General features: G+C 32.1%; 2 protein-coding genes across 2 annotated transcripts; both read right to left on the bottom strand.

The window, feature by feature from the left end:
* On the bottom strand, positions 835 to 2542 carry LOC18590432 (polyadenylate-binding protein 7). Its single transcript, XM_007015945.2, has 6 exons — positions 2362 to 2542; positions 2015 to 2127; positions 1724 to 1917; positions 1360 to 1613; positions 1136 to 1245; positions 835 to 1050 (listed from the first exon to the last, which is right to left on the bottom strand). The coding sequence occupies exons 1-6, from the start codon at positions 2540 to 2542 to the stop codon at positions 835 to 837; spliced, it is 1068 nt and encodes a 355-aa protein (XP_007016007.2).
* On the bottom strand, positions 3350 to 8936 carry LOC18590433 (aspartic proteinase-like protein 2). The gene is made up of 10 exons (XM_007015946.2): positions 8426 to 8936; positions 7858 to 7987; positions 7507 to 7757; positions 7157 to 7384; positions 5430 to 5592; positions 5179 to 5252; positions 4988 to 5084; positions 4376 to 4442; positions 4059 to 4130; positions 3350 to 3799 (listed from the first exon to the last, which is right to left on the bottom strand). Exons 1-10 carry the CDS (start codon positions 8695 to 8697, stop codon positions 3639 to 3641), a joined length of 1515 nt encoding a protein of 504 aa, XP_007016008.2. The 5' UTR covers positions 8698 to 8936; the 3' UTR covers positions 3350 to 3638.

Genomic DNA, 13726 nt, shown 5'->3' on the forward strand with positions numbered 1-13726 from the left:
CGTTGTTCCACCTATTTCTCATGTTATTTGCACTAATAGCCCTCTGCAATCCACAAAATAATTCCATCAAATATTCACTGTGATGCAACTGTAAGTTTACAGATATATATAAAAGATAGGGTGCAAATCTTCTATTGCAGGGTAAGTTAGGAGAAGGAAGAGGAAAATACCTGTGGATATGAAAGCTGAAATGGGTGATTGCGATTATGGGCAATCATATGCCCATTCATCCTCTCCCCATGTTGACTTGGAAAGCCTGGAATCTGTGCAGAAACCTGAAAGTGTCGAAACAGGTGAAGTTTAGTATTCATTATCAACCATAAGGATGCAGTGAGCCTATCAACTCATAATCATACTTATTCAATGGCCTTTAGTTACTGAAAGACTCACCATAGGAAATGGGGGATAACCGAAGATTGGATATATTGGAGTAACAGAAGTGTTGAAGGGTCTAGGTATTCCTCCCATTGTTCGCTGTCTGTGAGCAAGTTGACAAAAATTGCTTCGCTCCTCTTTAGTCTGTGCCATGGATACATGTAGAGGTTTGCGGTGAAACATGATACCTACGAGCAATCAGGTAATTAACTGATTAAAGCTCCATTATCAAACACAAAAGGATCAAGGCAATGCTGTGACTCTGTCACAATATTATAGATGCACTGTGGAAGCAAAAAGAAATACAAAATACTAAAAGAAGCCGACTTATTGAGAGATTCTAAAGGATAAATATGGATCCAAGTTAACTTCAGAAATTTCATGTTATAATCAAAACAAAAGAAATTTTTAAAATTTTTGAGCATTTAGAAAAAAATAAATGCTAAAATTAAATTAAACTTAATAAGCTGCACCTGCATACTTACCGTTGAGGATTCTGATAGCTCGCTCAGCTTCTTCGGGTTTGGAAAAGCATACAAAACCAAAACCCCGACTTATTCCATTATCATTTCGCATAATCTTAACGGATTTGACCATTCCACATATGTTAAAAAATTCTTTCAGTTGGTCTTCATCAACGTCATCATTTATATGTTTTACATATACATTGAAACCCTACAAGATCAGAAAACAGAAAAAATTTAAAAAATTAAGAAAAAAAAGTGTACCCGAAGGAAAAACTGTGGTCATTTTCTCGTACCTTGTTTTGTTGAATTTGCTCCGCCTGTGACATTCCCTGAAGCTGACGCTGAAGCATATGTTGCCGCTCTTGTTTCTTCAGTGCCTTTGCTACATATAACACTTTTGACTCTGCATATGTATACAGCATGAATCAAGTAGATAAATTACTAACATTAGATTGACAACATTGATAAAAATTGTTATCATTCTGGTCATGGTTTTCCAAAAGGGAAATGGACTTACCAAGTTGTGCTCCATTCATAGACTCCTCAGCCTTTTTGGCATCCTCTGCCCTCTCAAAGTTTACAAAGCCAAACCCTTTTGAAACTCCATTGGAGTCTCTTGAAATAACCAAGCTGGTAATGTTTCCAAACACTGAAAACTTTTCCTGCAAAGTTTCTTCCGTCACGCTCTGCTTCAAATTCTTCACGTACAGATTTGTATATCCGACATCAGATTGAATTCTGTCCTCCTTTTTCTTGAAATGATCAACATAGCTACAGCACAGAAAAGATATGTAGATACTGTGAGTACATGCTCAGTCATCAGCAGAGAAAAGCAAAGCTTATAAAAGTATAGTAGTTGTAGGGATAATTGCTTTACATACATTTTCTTTCCTTCGATATCGTGACCATTAAGTTCTTCAATAGCTTTTTTGGCAGATTCTGGTGTTTCAAACTGAACATAGCCGTACCCTTTGCTGTTTCCATTGCCAAACACTTGAACTTTACAAGACAAAATATTTCCATATTTTGCAAAAATAGCTTGAAGCTTCATGTTGTCGATTGAGGAGTCCAAGTTCTGCCAAATATCCAAATTTCCAAAATCAATATATAAAAGCAAACATTTAATTAAGATAAAATGCTTCACTCCATCAAAAGAATATAGTAATACGTACCTTGACAAAAAGATTTGCATCCTCATTTGTTTTGTACTCATCATGTCTCCACATCACTCGAATGGCTTTACCATTCATAAGTGTATTGTTCCTTGTAGCCATGGCTACCCTTGCTGATCATCAAGAGAAAAAAAATTAAATTAAAATATGCAAATTGATAATAAATATTTATATATATATATATATATATATATAATGTAAGCAAGCATGACCCTGATATGTATCTTAATTTTATAAGTCTAATTATTTATGCATGGCATAAACAAGAGAGCTATAGCATGCATGCATGGTTATTGTTGTATTAACAATCACTTCATTTAATGCATGTAGTTGAACTCAGTACATACCAGATTCCAGGTCAGCAAAGTCTACGAAACCGTGACGTAGAGATTGTCCGGTGTTATTGTCCTTACAAAGTACAGCAAAAACAAATCCATTTATGCCAGAGAAAAAGTCAGTGAGTTGCGCTTCAGTCACGGTGGCATCAAGGTCACCGACGTACAAAGAATACAGGTTGGCCGTCTCCATTGATGAAACCAAAGGTATAGGCAGCTGATCCATATATATATATATATATATAAATATCTATTGATACTTATATATATATGGATCGGCGTTTCAAACGAATGAAAAACTGAGGCTAGCAGGAGTAAGCGAAAAAAGGTTACAACTCAAGAAGAGAGGGAAGAAGAAACAAGAAGAAAAGGACGAAGATAGGTGAAGAAGAGAAAACTCGTATATATACAACGAAAGTAGTTTTTCTAGTTCAAGCGCAAGTTTATATTTGTTTCCTGCTGGGAATAGTAGAAAATTAACTTACGTATAGAGATTGAGACAAAGTAGTTTTCCTAATTCGATCCCAAGGCTATAAAGTTTCCTTATTATGGGAGGATTTGAATTTTTTTTTAACAGAGATAACCCTTTTATATTTTCATCAATCAATGAGTCCAAGCCCATTACGTAGGCCCATAATATATATGTACAGTGATTAATTAATACATACAACAAATAAATTAAGGGATTATATTTAATACACTAGGTATGTCACGAGATAGTGTCACTTCATTAAAAATAAATTAATTTTTTTTTAAAATTTGAAAATTGATATAACCAATTTTCTTAAAAAATATATATATATATATATCTTTTCTCTCTCTCCAACTCCCTATCACCCAATCGTGAAAGCAATTCCCCCTTTTTTTATATCAACTTGATTAGTAGTATCTTTGAATGATATGTGAGTTGGATGGATAAATGGATAAGAGATTGGAAATAGCTCTTTTTCCCTAGTGACAGTAACCAATTGAAACGCAGACTAAATGGAAAAGCTAGAAGTAACAAATGCAAGAAGGTTTGTATAAAATTAAAAATTTGCTGATATAATAATTCTGTATTGAATGTAATTTACACCGCTGCCAATAGGGTAACCCCCTGAAATCTGTAATTTTCCTACATGGCTGATGATAATACACTCGGAAACAAAACAGAGCCGTGAAAATATAACCAACAATTGCATTGCATACTGAGGCAGCCCTCAGCAGCAATCAAATAATTAATCATGGTTCTGCCGATTGCTATACAATGAAACCCAGGGTGTTTTGTCCCAGAGTTCTTGCAGTATATGCTACAAAAACAGTAGACCGGCAAGCATAAACATATGTAGAAGTAAAGCTTTTATGCTCCTTGGTTGATTCTGTGGTGAGCCACCGTCACTCATCTGCCCCGCATTCACGAATTCACTTCTTCCTGTGTTGACATTTGCAGTGACATTGACCGACATTGAACCTAACCACATGCACAAGGGAGTAGATTCACGGTTGATGTAACTCAATGAAATCACTCGCAGCTCATAAAGTCTACTTACTTCAACACATGGATCAGTTTATAATTTCAAATGGCATTGTTACTAATCTGTAATATCATTATGGTGAAAAGCACCAGCTTACAGGACTGACTAGTTTGTTGCAATGTAGATTATATTAACAAAATCTATTCTCATGTCAGACTCCTAAGGCACATTTTTCATGAGGTAATTTGCACTTACAGTCATAGTTGGTCCATCCAATCCGTTGATTCGCCAGATCATAAACAAAGATTTTGTCTTTTAGAACAAGATCTGCAAAAGGAAGATAGTGAAACTTTGATCTGGGTTGCTGCTTTCATCATGAAGGCAAAATTCATCCAGCTAAGTGATCAAAGCACTAAATCTCATGCACCAGTTAATCTTACACCAACAAATAGCTAATTGTTCAAATCAGAACTTTATGAAAATTAAACACTTTCCAAAAGGCCCAAAATTTCATGAAGCCTACAAACTATGTACTCTCCAATTAATCAAAACATTCTGCTCAGTGAAAATACCTCCTAAAATTGTTATCCCTTGGCCCTGAATTTTCTGAAAGCCAATGCACCAAACTGCAGCACCACCCTGTAAAAATCAAAGTCACCCATTTCATTCAGAAATTTGGGATATGAAATAAAAACAAAATGACACAGAAACAAGGAACTTCATTCAGGCTACAGTTAGATTTTAAAAGCTTGTTTCAATATGCTTCCACTTTGCAATTGAAACATTAATTAATGATTAGACAGAAGCAGTAAATGAAAAGAAAAAGGTGAAGAACATCAGGCAAGGAACACAGATTACAAAGGCTGCAACTAATAATGAGAGACAATACACCATATACCATTAAATGTTAAAGAACTGATTTTTATAGATGCATTACTTGGGAATAAAATTATTGTTAGCTAAATAATTCTATTATTAAGGGGGAAAACAAAATAAATAAAATTGACTTGAAAGGGTGAGAGTCATGGGGAAAGCTTGCCAAATACATGGAACCAGTTGAAGGGACCCTATACAACAATTTGTTCCAAATGAAGAAAACCAAACAGATCCTCAACAATATAATAAAAAGAAAAAGAAGATACAAGTAGATGGAAGATGCATGTCCAAAGCTTTAGATGACTCACAATAGAATTCTGCTGTACAAGATAGTCCTGAGGATTTAAAATCATGGATGCACCGCCAGCAAAGTTCAGACTAACTTGAGGGAATATGTCAGTGACACTGAAAGAATGTTAACATAAAGTCAGTTACAATCATCTTAGAAGATAAAACACTTGATGAAAACAAAATGAAATAATATCTGAGGGAAGTCAACTTGGAGGATATCAGGTAGCATTGATTTCCCTTGGAAAGAACAGGGCGCACAGTTTGTGAAACAGTGTTTGTGATCTGGACAACAAGAGAATAATTTTTAATCATTAAAGACATGCTTCACAATCAGATATACGTGTGTTTCATTAACAAGAAAGACAAGCTTAGCAGGTGAAAGGCATAATTTTTTTAAAAAAAAGGCTGATGAATCTTCTTAATAATGTCAATCTCAGTAAAACCTAGCAGAATACTTACAGCACTGACGAAGGCATCATAAGCTTGATCAGCTAGGTATGCCAAAGTTGTCCCAGAATCAACTATTGTTCCTTGGTTGCTTGATGTTGAAAACACTGATGGGTCAATTGATAAAACTTGTCCACCAACTGAAATGCTCCGCAGATCAAGATTATAGTGAGGCCTGAAATTTTGATGGTTCCAAAATGGTTAAGCAAATTACCATCAGAAAGCATGTTATCAAACAAGCAGAAAGAAGATTTTTGTTTTTTCTCTTGATAGACTCAGAAAGGGGGATTTCAACTTGGGGCCTCTATGTCGGAGGGGATCCATTATCGAGGCAATGCCTCTGCCACAGAAGGAAGATAATTAAATATTTAAAATATTATAATCAGCTGAAACTTGTGAAGTTGTTAGATGATTATCAGTATCATGGTGAAGAACTCTCCAAATGAGCAAGTCTAAATTGGTGGTCTAATAGCTGATGTAAGTAAACATGCTACATAATACATATCGCACTAGGAGGAAAAAAGAGTTATATCCATCAAATGACATCAATAGCAGAAAGAAATCACCTCTACTTAAACTACGGGAGATATGAAATTTTAAACCTCCAATGGCATTACCCAAAGGTTAGAGCTTTATAATATCTTTCGACACTTCAAGAATGTTGCAAGCTACTTTTATTATTATGACTGATAATTAAGCCAAAGCGAATAATCTAGCCACAGCTGCCGTAATCTTCTTATTAAATTATATCTACTCTGACTCATGCCATTAATAGTTTATATAGGAACTAAGAGATATTTCTAGATTACATTTGAAAATGCATTATTCAAATAGAAGAAAGCTGCAAATAATGAACATAACAATATCCAAATGATAGTCAGCTTCAACCAAATAATGGAAGAAATTATGATCAGAAGCTAGTAGAATTGATGATTGATTAACCTTGTTCAAGACATTAATCTACCCCAGTATGGAGACAATTGCTAAATACAAGGACTATCCAATATTTTAGTGACATAAACCCAGATTTTCCATAAAGTTCAGAAAGCGGCTAGTCTCATTGTGATTTGTTACTTCATTCTCTTGGAAACTATGCCATAACCATGAAAACCTGCAGAAATATCATTTTTTTTCTTAACAGTCTCAGATGAAGTGGCCTAGCAAACATGATGCTCTCTATCTGTTCATATGCTGGTACCATTTGAACCAGAAAAATAGAAGTCTAATTAGCAGATTGGAAAACAACATCATCATCAGGCTTTTCCTCATGCTCTGTTTGATCTCAACACCAGAAAGCTAGTCAAATAATGGTAACTTGCTTCAGAAAGTGTAGAACATCAAGCTGATAAAACTAAGCATATACAATTATGTATCTTATTACCACTATGTGTCACACAAAAGATACAAATGTTTTTCATTTTACAGATAATAAGGAAAAAGCTACCAGTTGAAAATCAAGAGGAACAGCAAGTGTAAATAACTAAACAATGAATTACTGAAGATATAAAAAATTTTGACTTAAGGTGCAATTCATTTCTGTCATTTGTCCTCCAAGCCTTTCAAATATCGCTAAGTGCTTACAGTTATAAATTATGAGAATGACAATTTCAAACCAGGAGCAGGCAAAATGTTTAATTATGGACAAAACTTACTAAAGCATAACAAAAAGAAATAGATATGCAAGGACCACAGACAGAAATGATAGATAGAAAACCAAAGCTGCTACAATGAGAACATACTGTGATGGGACAAGTGGAGTATAAACCATATTTGGCTCCAAAATCTCGCCTAAAACAAGGATACCCCCACCACCATTATTTCCTATTAAGCAATGGGAAAACACTCTAGGTGTTATTCCCTGTGATGAAAGTTGTGAGATTACAGACAAACTCTGCTGCCCAAACCCAAAGATTCCATCAACCGCTCTATCTGACTTTGTCAAGTCTCCAGTCTGTAACATACTACACCTGTTTCACAATCCACAACTTAAGCCAATAAATTCCACTTTAAAATCAAAACAAATTAAAAGAAAAAAAAAACATGATTAGTATCTAATTGTTGAGGAATTCTGTCTAGCTCACCCACTCACCCAAACATAATGGGAGCTGTAGACTTAGTAGTCATAGATCCCTCAAGAATTGTATCCAAATGCAACAAATCCGATGCATAGTAGCCCGATGTTCCACTACCATCTCCATACTGAAACGTGTAACTGCACTGATTGCTCTGACCTGAACAGCCAGAATCTGATGATTGGACACCTGCACTACATCTTTGGTCCGAACATGAGACTAATGAAGCTGTTGATGAGCTTCCAGGATCATACAAATTAAGTTGAATCTGTAACAAAAAAGATGTAGCTCAAGTCCTTTTGTTTCAATCAATTACCAAATTGAAATAATTTAAGATAAAAATAAATTTAAGGAAAAGTGAATTTTACTTGAAGTCCACTAGATTGAGGACAACCATTGCAGGAATTACAACCTATCCATAAAACATCACTCCCAGTATCAATCTGTACATAGAAATCCCTTGGAGGAGAACCTAATTGTATTTTTGTATAATATAGCCTATAAACAAACAAAACAAAAGAAATAAATCAGTAAGCTTTAAAGAGAAATGAAAAAGAAGGAAAGAGAAAACAAAGCCAAAGCAAAGCAAAATCAAAGAGAAAGAGAAAAAGCATTACTATTTGGTAAATATAATTAATGAACTCAAAAGGAAAAGGAAGGAAGACTGGCTTATAGCCGTTAGAGAGAGTAAAAAGAAAAGAGACTAAACCAACTTTAACAAAGGAAATGAAGAACAGAGAAAGAAGCTGATAATAATGATAAATAGCCAATACCCAAAAAAACCCCTCAAAAAATTAAACTTTTCAATTGAAATTTAGAAACCCATGAACGAAAACGAAGTCCAAACTCAAATAAAATTTAAAAATCGAAAACAAAGGGAAAAAAAAAGGAAGAGCTCTTCCGACGGTAATAAAAATTTGATTGGAATTTATTTACCCAACAAGAAACGGATCATAGGTGCCTTGAACAGGAAAATCCACGACACCACCCGACGACTGCAATAACCTTCCATGCCTGACTCTATCACGTTCTCTGAGTCGACTCAGCTCGAGTTCATGAGTCGCCAGAGGAACCCTTCTCTCCAGCTGCAAAGCCGCAGGAAAACCACCCACGACCACCGCAGCCTCCAAAACCAACACTGTTATCATAAACAAGGCGGGAAAAACCGCCGCCATTTCCCTTTCTCTTACAAAACTTTGTAGTACCATGCCTTCGTCTTCTTCTTCTTTCTTCTTTTATAATTTAATGTCTCTCCGAAAGAGAAATGGGAAATTCGGAAGAAAAAGAAGGTGAAAGGTTGGAAAACTTAGGGGTTGTGGGGGAAGCTAGAAAACAAGGAGGAAGAGAATTTGGAGACAAAGATTTGGAAGGAATGAGTTTGGGTGAGGGAACATAGAGGAAAGTTTGAGAGAAAGCAAAAGACAGGGAGACGATGATAACTCAAGTTTTAAACAAGACATGGATTACGTTACGTTGCATATTTATATTAACATTTTTTATATTTTTATGAATATATGAATATAAGTAATTACAGTTTATAATTTTTTTTTAATTATTTAAGTATTTTTTCTTTCTTTTTTGTGTTCCTGTTCGGTGAGCTAACATCATGTGCGTATTTCGTATGCCTTTATTGATCTTAATGTGTTTTTTTTTAATTAAAAAATTTCGGGTTTTATACAATGTAATACAAAAAAATAAAACCTCAACTAAGATATGGTGCGGTTGCATTTGTACCATGTTCTTGATTAGTATTAATTAAGAAAAATGATGTAGGCTTGTCTTTGTACCATATACTTAATTAGTAATTAAGAAAATAATTTCAACAATTTGGTATAGTAATTGTATAATAAGAGGAGCAAATGGTTAATTTGATTTAAAAAATTTTATAACTGAATTAATTAAATATTTTTTAAAAATTAATCGAATCAATTGTGAATCAATTATTAACTAATTAATCAAATATATCAATCAGTAATCGAATTACTTGAAATTTTTTTGGACTCAAAGTCAAATTTTCTTAGTTTTATTTTTTTTTCTATATAATTAGCTTAATAACATTAAGATATCAACAAACATGATTAAAAATATCAAAATATTTCAATAAGTATGAAAATATACTAAACTATACTTATTTATTTACATATAATCTTAAATTGGTTAATCTGATTAACCAAAAAAAATAAAAATTGAAACCTACCAAATTAACCGATTGAATTATAATCATTTTTCAATTAATAAAAAAATCAAATTAATCAAATCATTTTAACCAAAATTTTTTGATTAGCTTGATAAAATTTTGTTTTAACAGGAAATTACTTACCTCTAATTGTATTCATTTATAAGGCCAAAAAAAGAAAAACAATGTTGATGCATATACAGATATTCAATCATGCAATTTAAGGTAGGTACAATTTATCTTAATCTACAAGGTATCCAAGTGCATAAAAGTAGTCTGATTTGATATTAGACTTTGCAATTAGTTTTAAGTATTTTTTTCGAATTGCATACAAACTTTAATGTTAGTTAATTTATCCGTAAACCATAAGCTTCATACTATTCAAGTATGTCATACACTTAAAAGGATGTTCATTTCATTACCTAGATGATTTACTTTAACTAAAGTCTAAAGCTTATATAAATCTTGCTATCCATAAACCGATGAAAAGACTTTTGCACTAGGCTAACCCAATAATTTCAATTTGTGTACCAACTTTTTTTCCTATAGTTGAATTAACTTTAAAGCTTGTGTAAGGCAAAGTAGTTCTAGAAAGAGTGAAGGCAGGCTATTGGGGGCACTTCAGTCAATTGTCTTTTCAAGATCGCTTAGCCCAAGGTTTTGACTCGTAAAAAAGCTTTGTAAAGTCGCAACGGCAACAATCGTAAGGAAGTGAATTCCCCAATTAAATTGAAAATATCATATTGACCCTACCAACCAAACTCAAAACTTCCTTTGCCCACAATTTGTGGGGGCAAATTTCATTAGACAAAAAAAGGGCACCACTCATTCCACAAGACAACAAAGCTAAACCCTTTTGAAATGGAAGATAACACAACATTGCACCAATTTTTTTTTTTTTTTTTGGGTTGGAAGGGGTACTGAGTTCTGCTTTATCAGAACCCAATGCTCAATTATTTCCCATTTTACTTTACTTGGTCGGTCTTAAAAAGGAAAAAGAAAAAAAAAGAAATATAGGCCACGTTTCCATTGAACTAACTTAAAGACAAATGTACCATGGCCTTTTTTTTGTTCAAGATGACTTATCTGTCCCTATGTGCCCTTCACTTTTTATAATGAGGCTTGTGTTATGGGATGAAGAAGAATGTGAAGGACATGTTTGGCAATAATGTGAAAAGTTAGGGCTAGTTTTTTCTTTCGCTTGGGTGTGAATTTTGGAGGGCATAGTTTGGGGTATGTTTCCCGAGGCAGTGGTTTTGACCACGGCCGCAAGACAACAAGGCATAAAAGTACAGCTCCATTAAGGACGCCGCGTACTGTTAGGCCCTTGGTGACCTAAAAAGTAAGGTATATATTTGCATTGCTCAACCTTAAAAATTCCCAAGCTAAAATGTTTGAAAGGGTGAAAGCTTGGATTTGTTTATTTTACTTTATGAAATTATTAATTTTATTTTTATATAATATTTTAAAATATTTTATAAATTATTTTAAAATTTTTAAATAAATTCATATTTTATTATTATATTTAATCAATTTTTTATCTTTTTTAAATTAAATAAATTCTTAATTAATTATTAATTAATTGTGACTAGTTAAAACGTCATTTATTACTTTATTTCATATGACATTAATGTGATATTTTGATATATTATAGTTGACGTCAATGTAATATTCTGATATATTATAGTAGATGATGACGTGATATGATAATAAAATCACATAGCATTTTACCTTTTATGTTAATATCATATGAATATAAATAACAAATAATATTTTAACAAATGATAGTAAATCAAACGTTAGTCATAAAAACATATTTAGTCTACAATAAAAGCACATAAATTTGATTAAATGTAATAAAAAATAATAAATTTTTAAAGTATTATATATTTTACTTTTTTATTTCATAGATTCATTGAATTGATGTTTTTTATTTGTTTAGAATGCATGGGAAAATTTAAGTATGGTTATGATTACGAAGAATTAAAGATCTAAATATAATGCTTAATTGTTTTGGGCCCTTCGTTTTGAACAGAAAAAAAAAAGATTAAAAGGATTAATTGAGCTTTACATTAATGATATTGATGCATGAATATTTATGGATATTCAAAAATTTAAAATTCTTTAATTTATTTTCTTTACGTAGATACATGAATAAGCCCTCACCAGTTAAAGCATCAATAAATATATTATTTCTATTTTAAGAAAAAAAATTAAAAAGTATTCTAACTTGCAGCTTTATTCAAAGTTCAAAGTTGAAACAAACCTTCACCTCGTAAAATCACAATCACTTAAAAGGCAAAAATAAATCCAAGTGCCGACTTGGTGCAGGGGGATTAGAGCTATAAACATGATCTACATGATTATGATTGATTTACTTGTAATGAATTTCATTTTCGAACGTGAAACAACAGGCCAAAGGAAAGGTCCCCTTCAGTATTTGTCACTTGTCTTCTTAAAAACTATATACCGATCAAATTATTAACTGAATATCACATCCTTCGTTGAGTTTGTCAAATTGAAAAAATTTATGTGAATTTCGAGTGCCACCTGTCTGTATAAACAGATAGAAACTTGTATTTCGGTCCAAAGGATACGTCTAGAAGGAAGATTTCTAGAAAATGAAATAGTAAATAGTCAATAAGACTATAGATATATGCCATAGGTTTGAAACGTTAAGAGTGTACGTAGGCGATCGTTTGCATCATTAATTATTTATTTATTACATTCATAGGTATATGCTTAGTCAAAGAAATTTATAAAGTTTCCCTTTAAAGAGAAAAACAACATATATACGCGCTTTCATTTAAATATATAGATCAAGCTAATGCATTGATAATATATATATATATATATATATATATATATATATTATAATATAGTAGTATATCTATCTTCTACCAACAACCAACCTAGAAAATAAGAAGGAAGCTTCCTATTTCCATCATTCGGCGACAATGACGGACATATGCATGGGGACTAAGAGAGAATTATAACGAGTGGTTGAGCACCATCATTTTGATCCCATATCTATACGCCCAAGGCCCGAATTAGGAAAAATCTTTTTTGCTTTTTTTTTTTAAATTAAAAAGAATAGCAAATGAAGATCATTAGTGAGATTCATGCCTATTTAGGATATTCTTGATATAATAATGATCAATCATTCATAAGATTGGTTCACTGACTTATTCAATCTTCAGTTAATCGTTGCAATCATCATTAGCATAAAGGTGATTGGAAGAAAACGATTTAGATTTCAAATCTACTTAATCGAAAATGCATTTGGAATGAAGATGAAGTTTATTTTATAGAGATGTAATCAGATATAGTATTTGTTATTTTTCAAGTACCTTACTTCGAATCTTATTCTTTGATAAGATATCAGAACTCTATAAAAACCAAATTAAATTTTAAAATTGTTATTTGAACTCATATCCGGATATTGTAGATAATACCCGTTAAATATCTGAATACATTTAATTACTCGATTGAAATAAACTTTAATTAATAAAAATTGAATTAATAAATTAAAGTTAGTTCATAAAAAATTAAGTGAAAATTTAAAGTCATATATAAAATAATGAATGAATTTTAATAAATATTGCATCAAAAAATGATATGAATATAAAAATAAAATTTAATATTAAAAATAATTATTTATAATCGGATTTAGATAGTGGTTATTCTTAGACGTATTCAAACTGTGGATTCAGGACGCATAGCAGTTTACTATTCTAATTTTACCCAAATACAATTATAAAATGTAATTTTTTTACTTAATCAGATCATATAATATAGGGTATTTGTCTATAAGATATTAATTACAATTTCATTTTTTTATTATTCTTTTTAATTTATAAGTTTATATAGGCTATAGTCCCTGTTAGAGCATCTGATAATTAACATCTCTTTGACAAAAAGTTTCTTGACTTTCTCAAAGCATTTATTTTCCTAGTTATACCTTTTTACACCGTCCAAGTTAATTGTTTGACTGGGTGATTAACTCATCAATAATTTATCATCATCCAATCAAAATAATCCATGCTAACCCTTGACTTTCA

Source organism: Theobroma cacao, chromosome 9 (genome assembly GCF_000208745.1).
Source record: "Theobroma cacao cultivar B97-61/B2 chromosome 9, Criollo_cocoa_genome_V2, whole genome shotgun sequence".
NCBI lineage: Eukaryota > Viridiplantae > Streptophyta > Magnoliopsida > Malvales > Malvaceae > Theobroma > Theobroma cacao.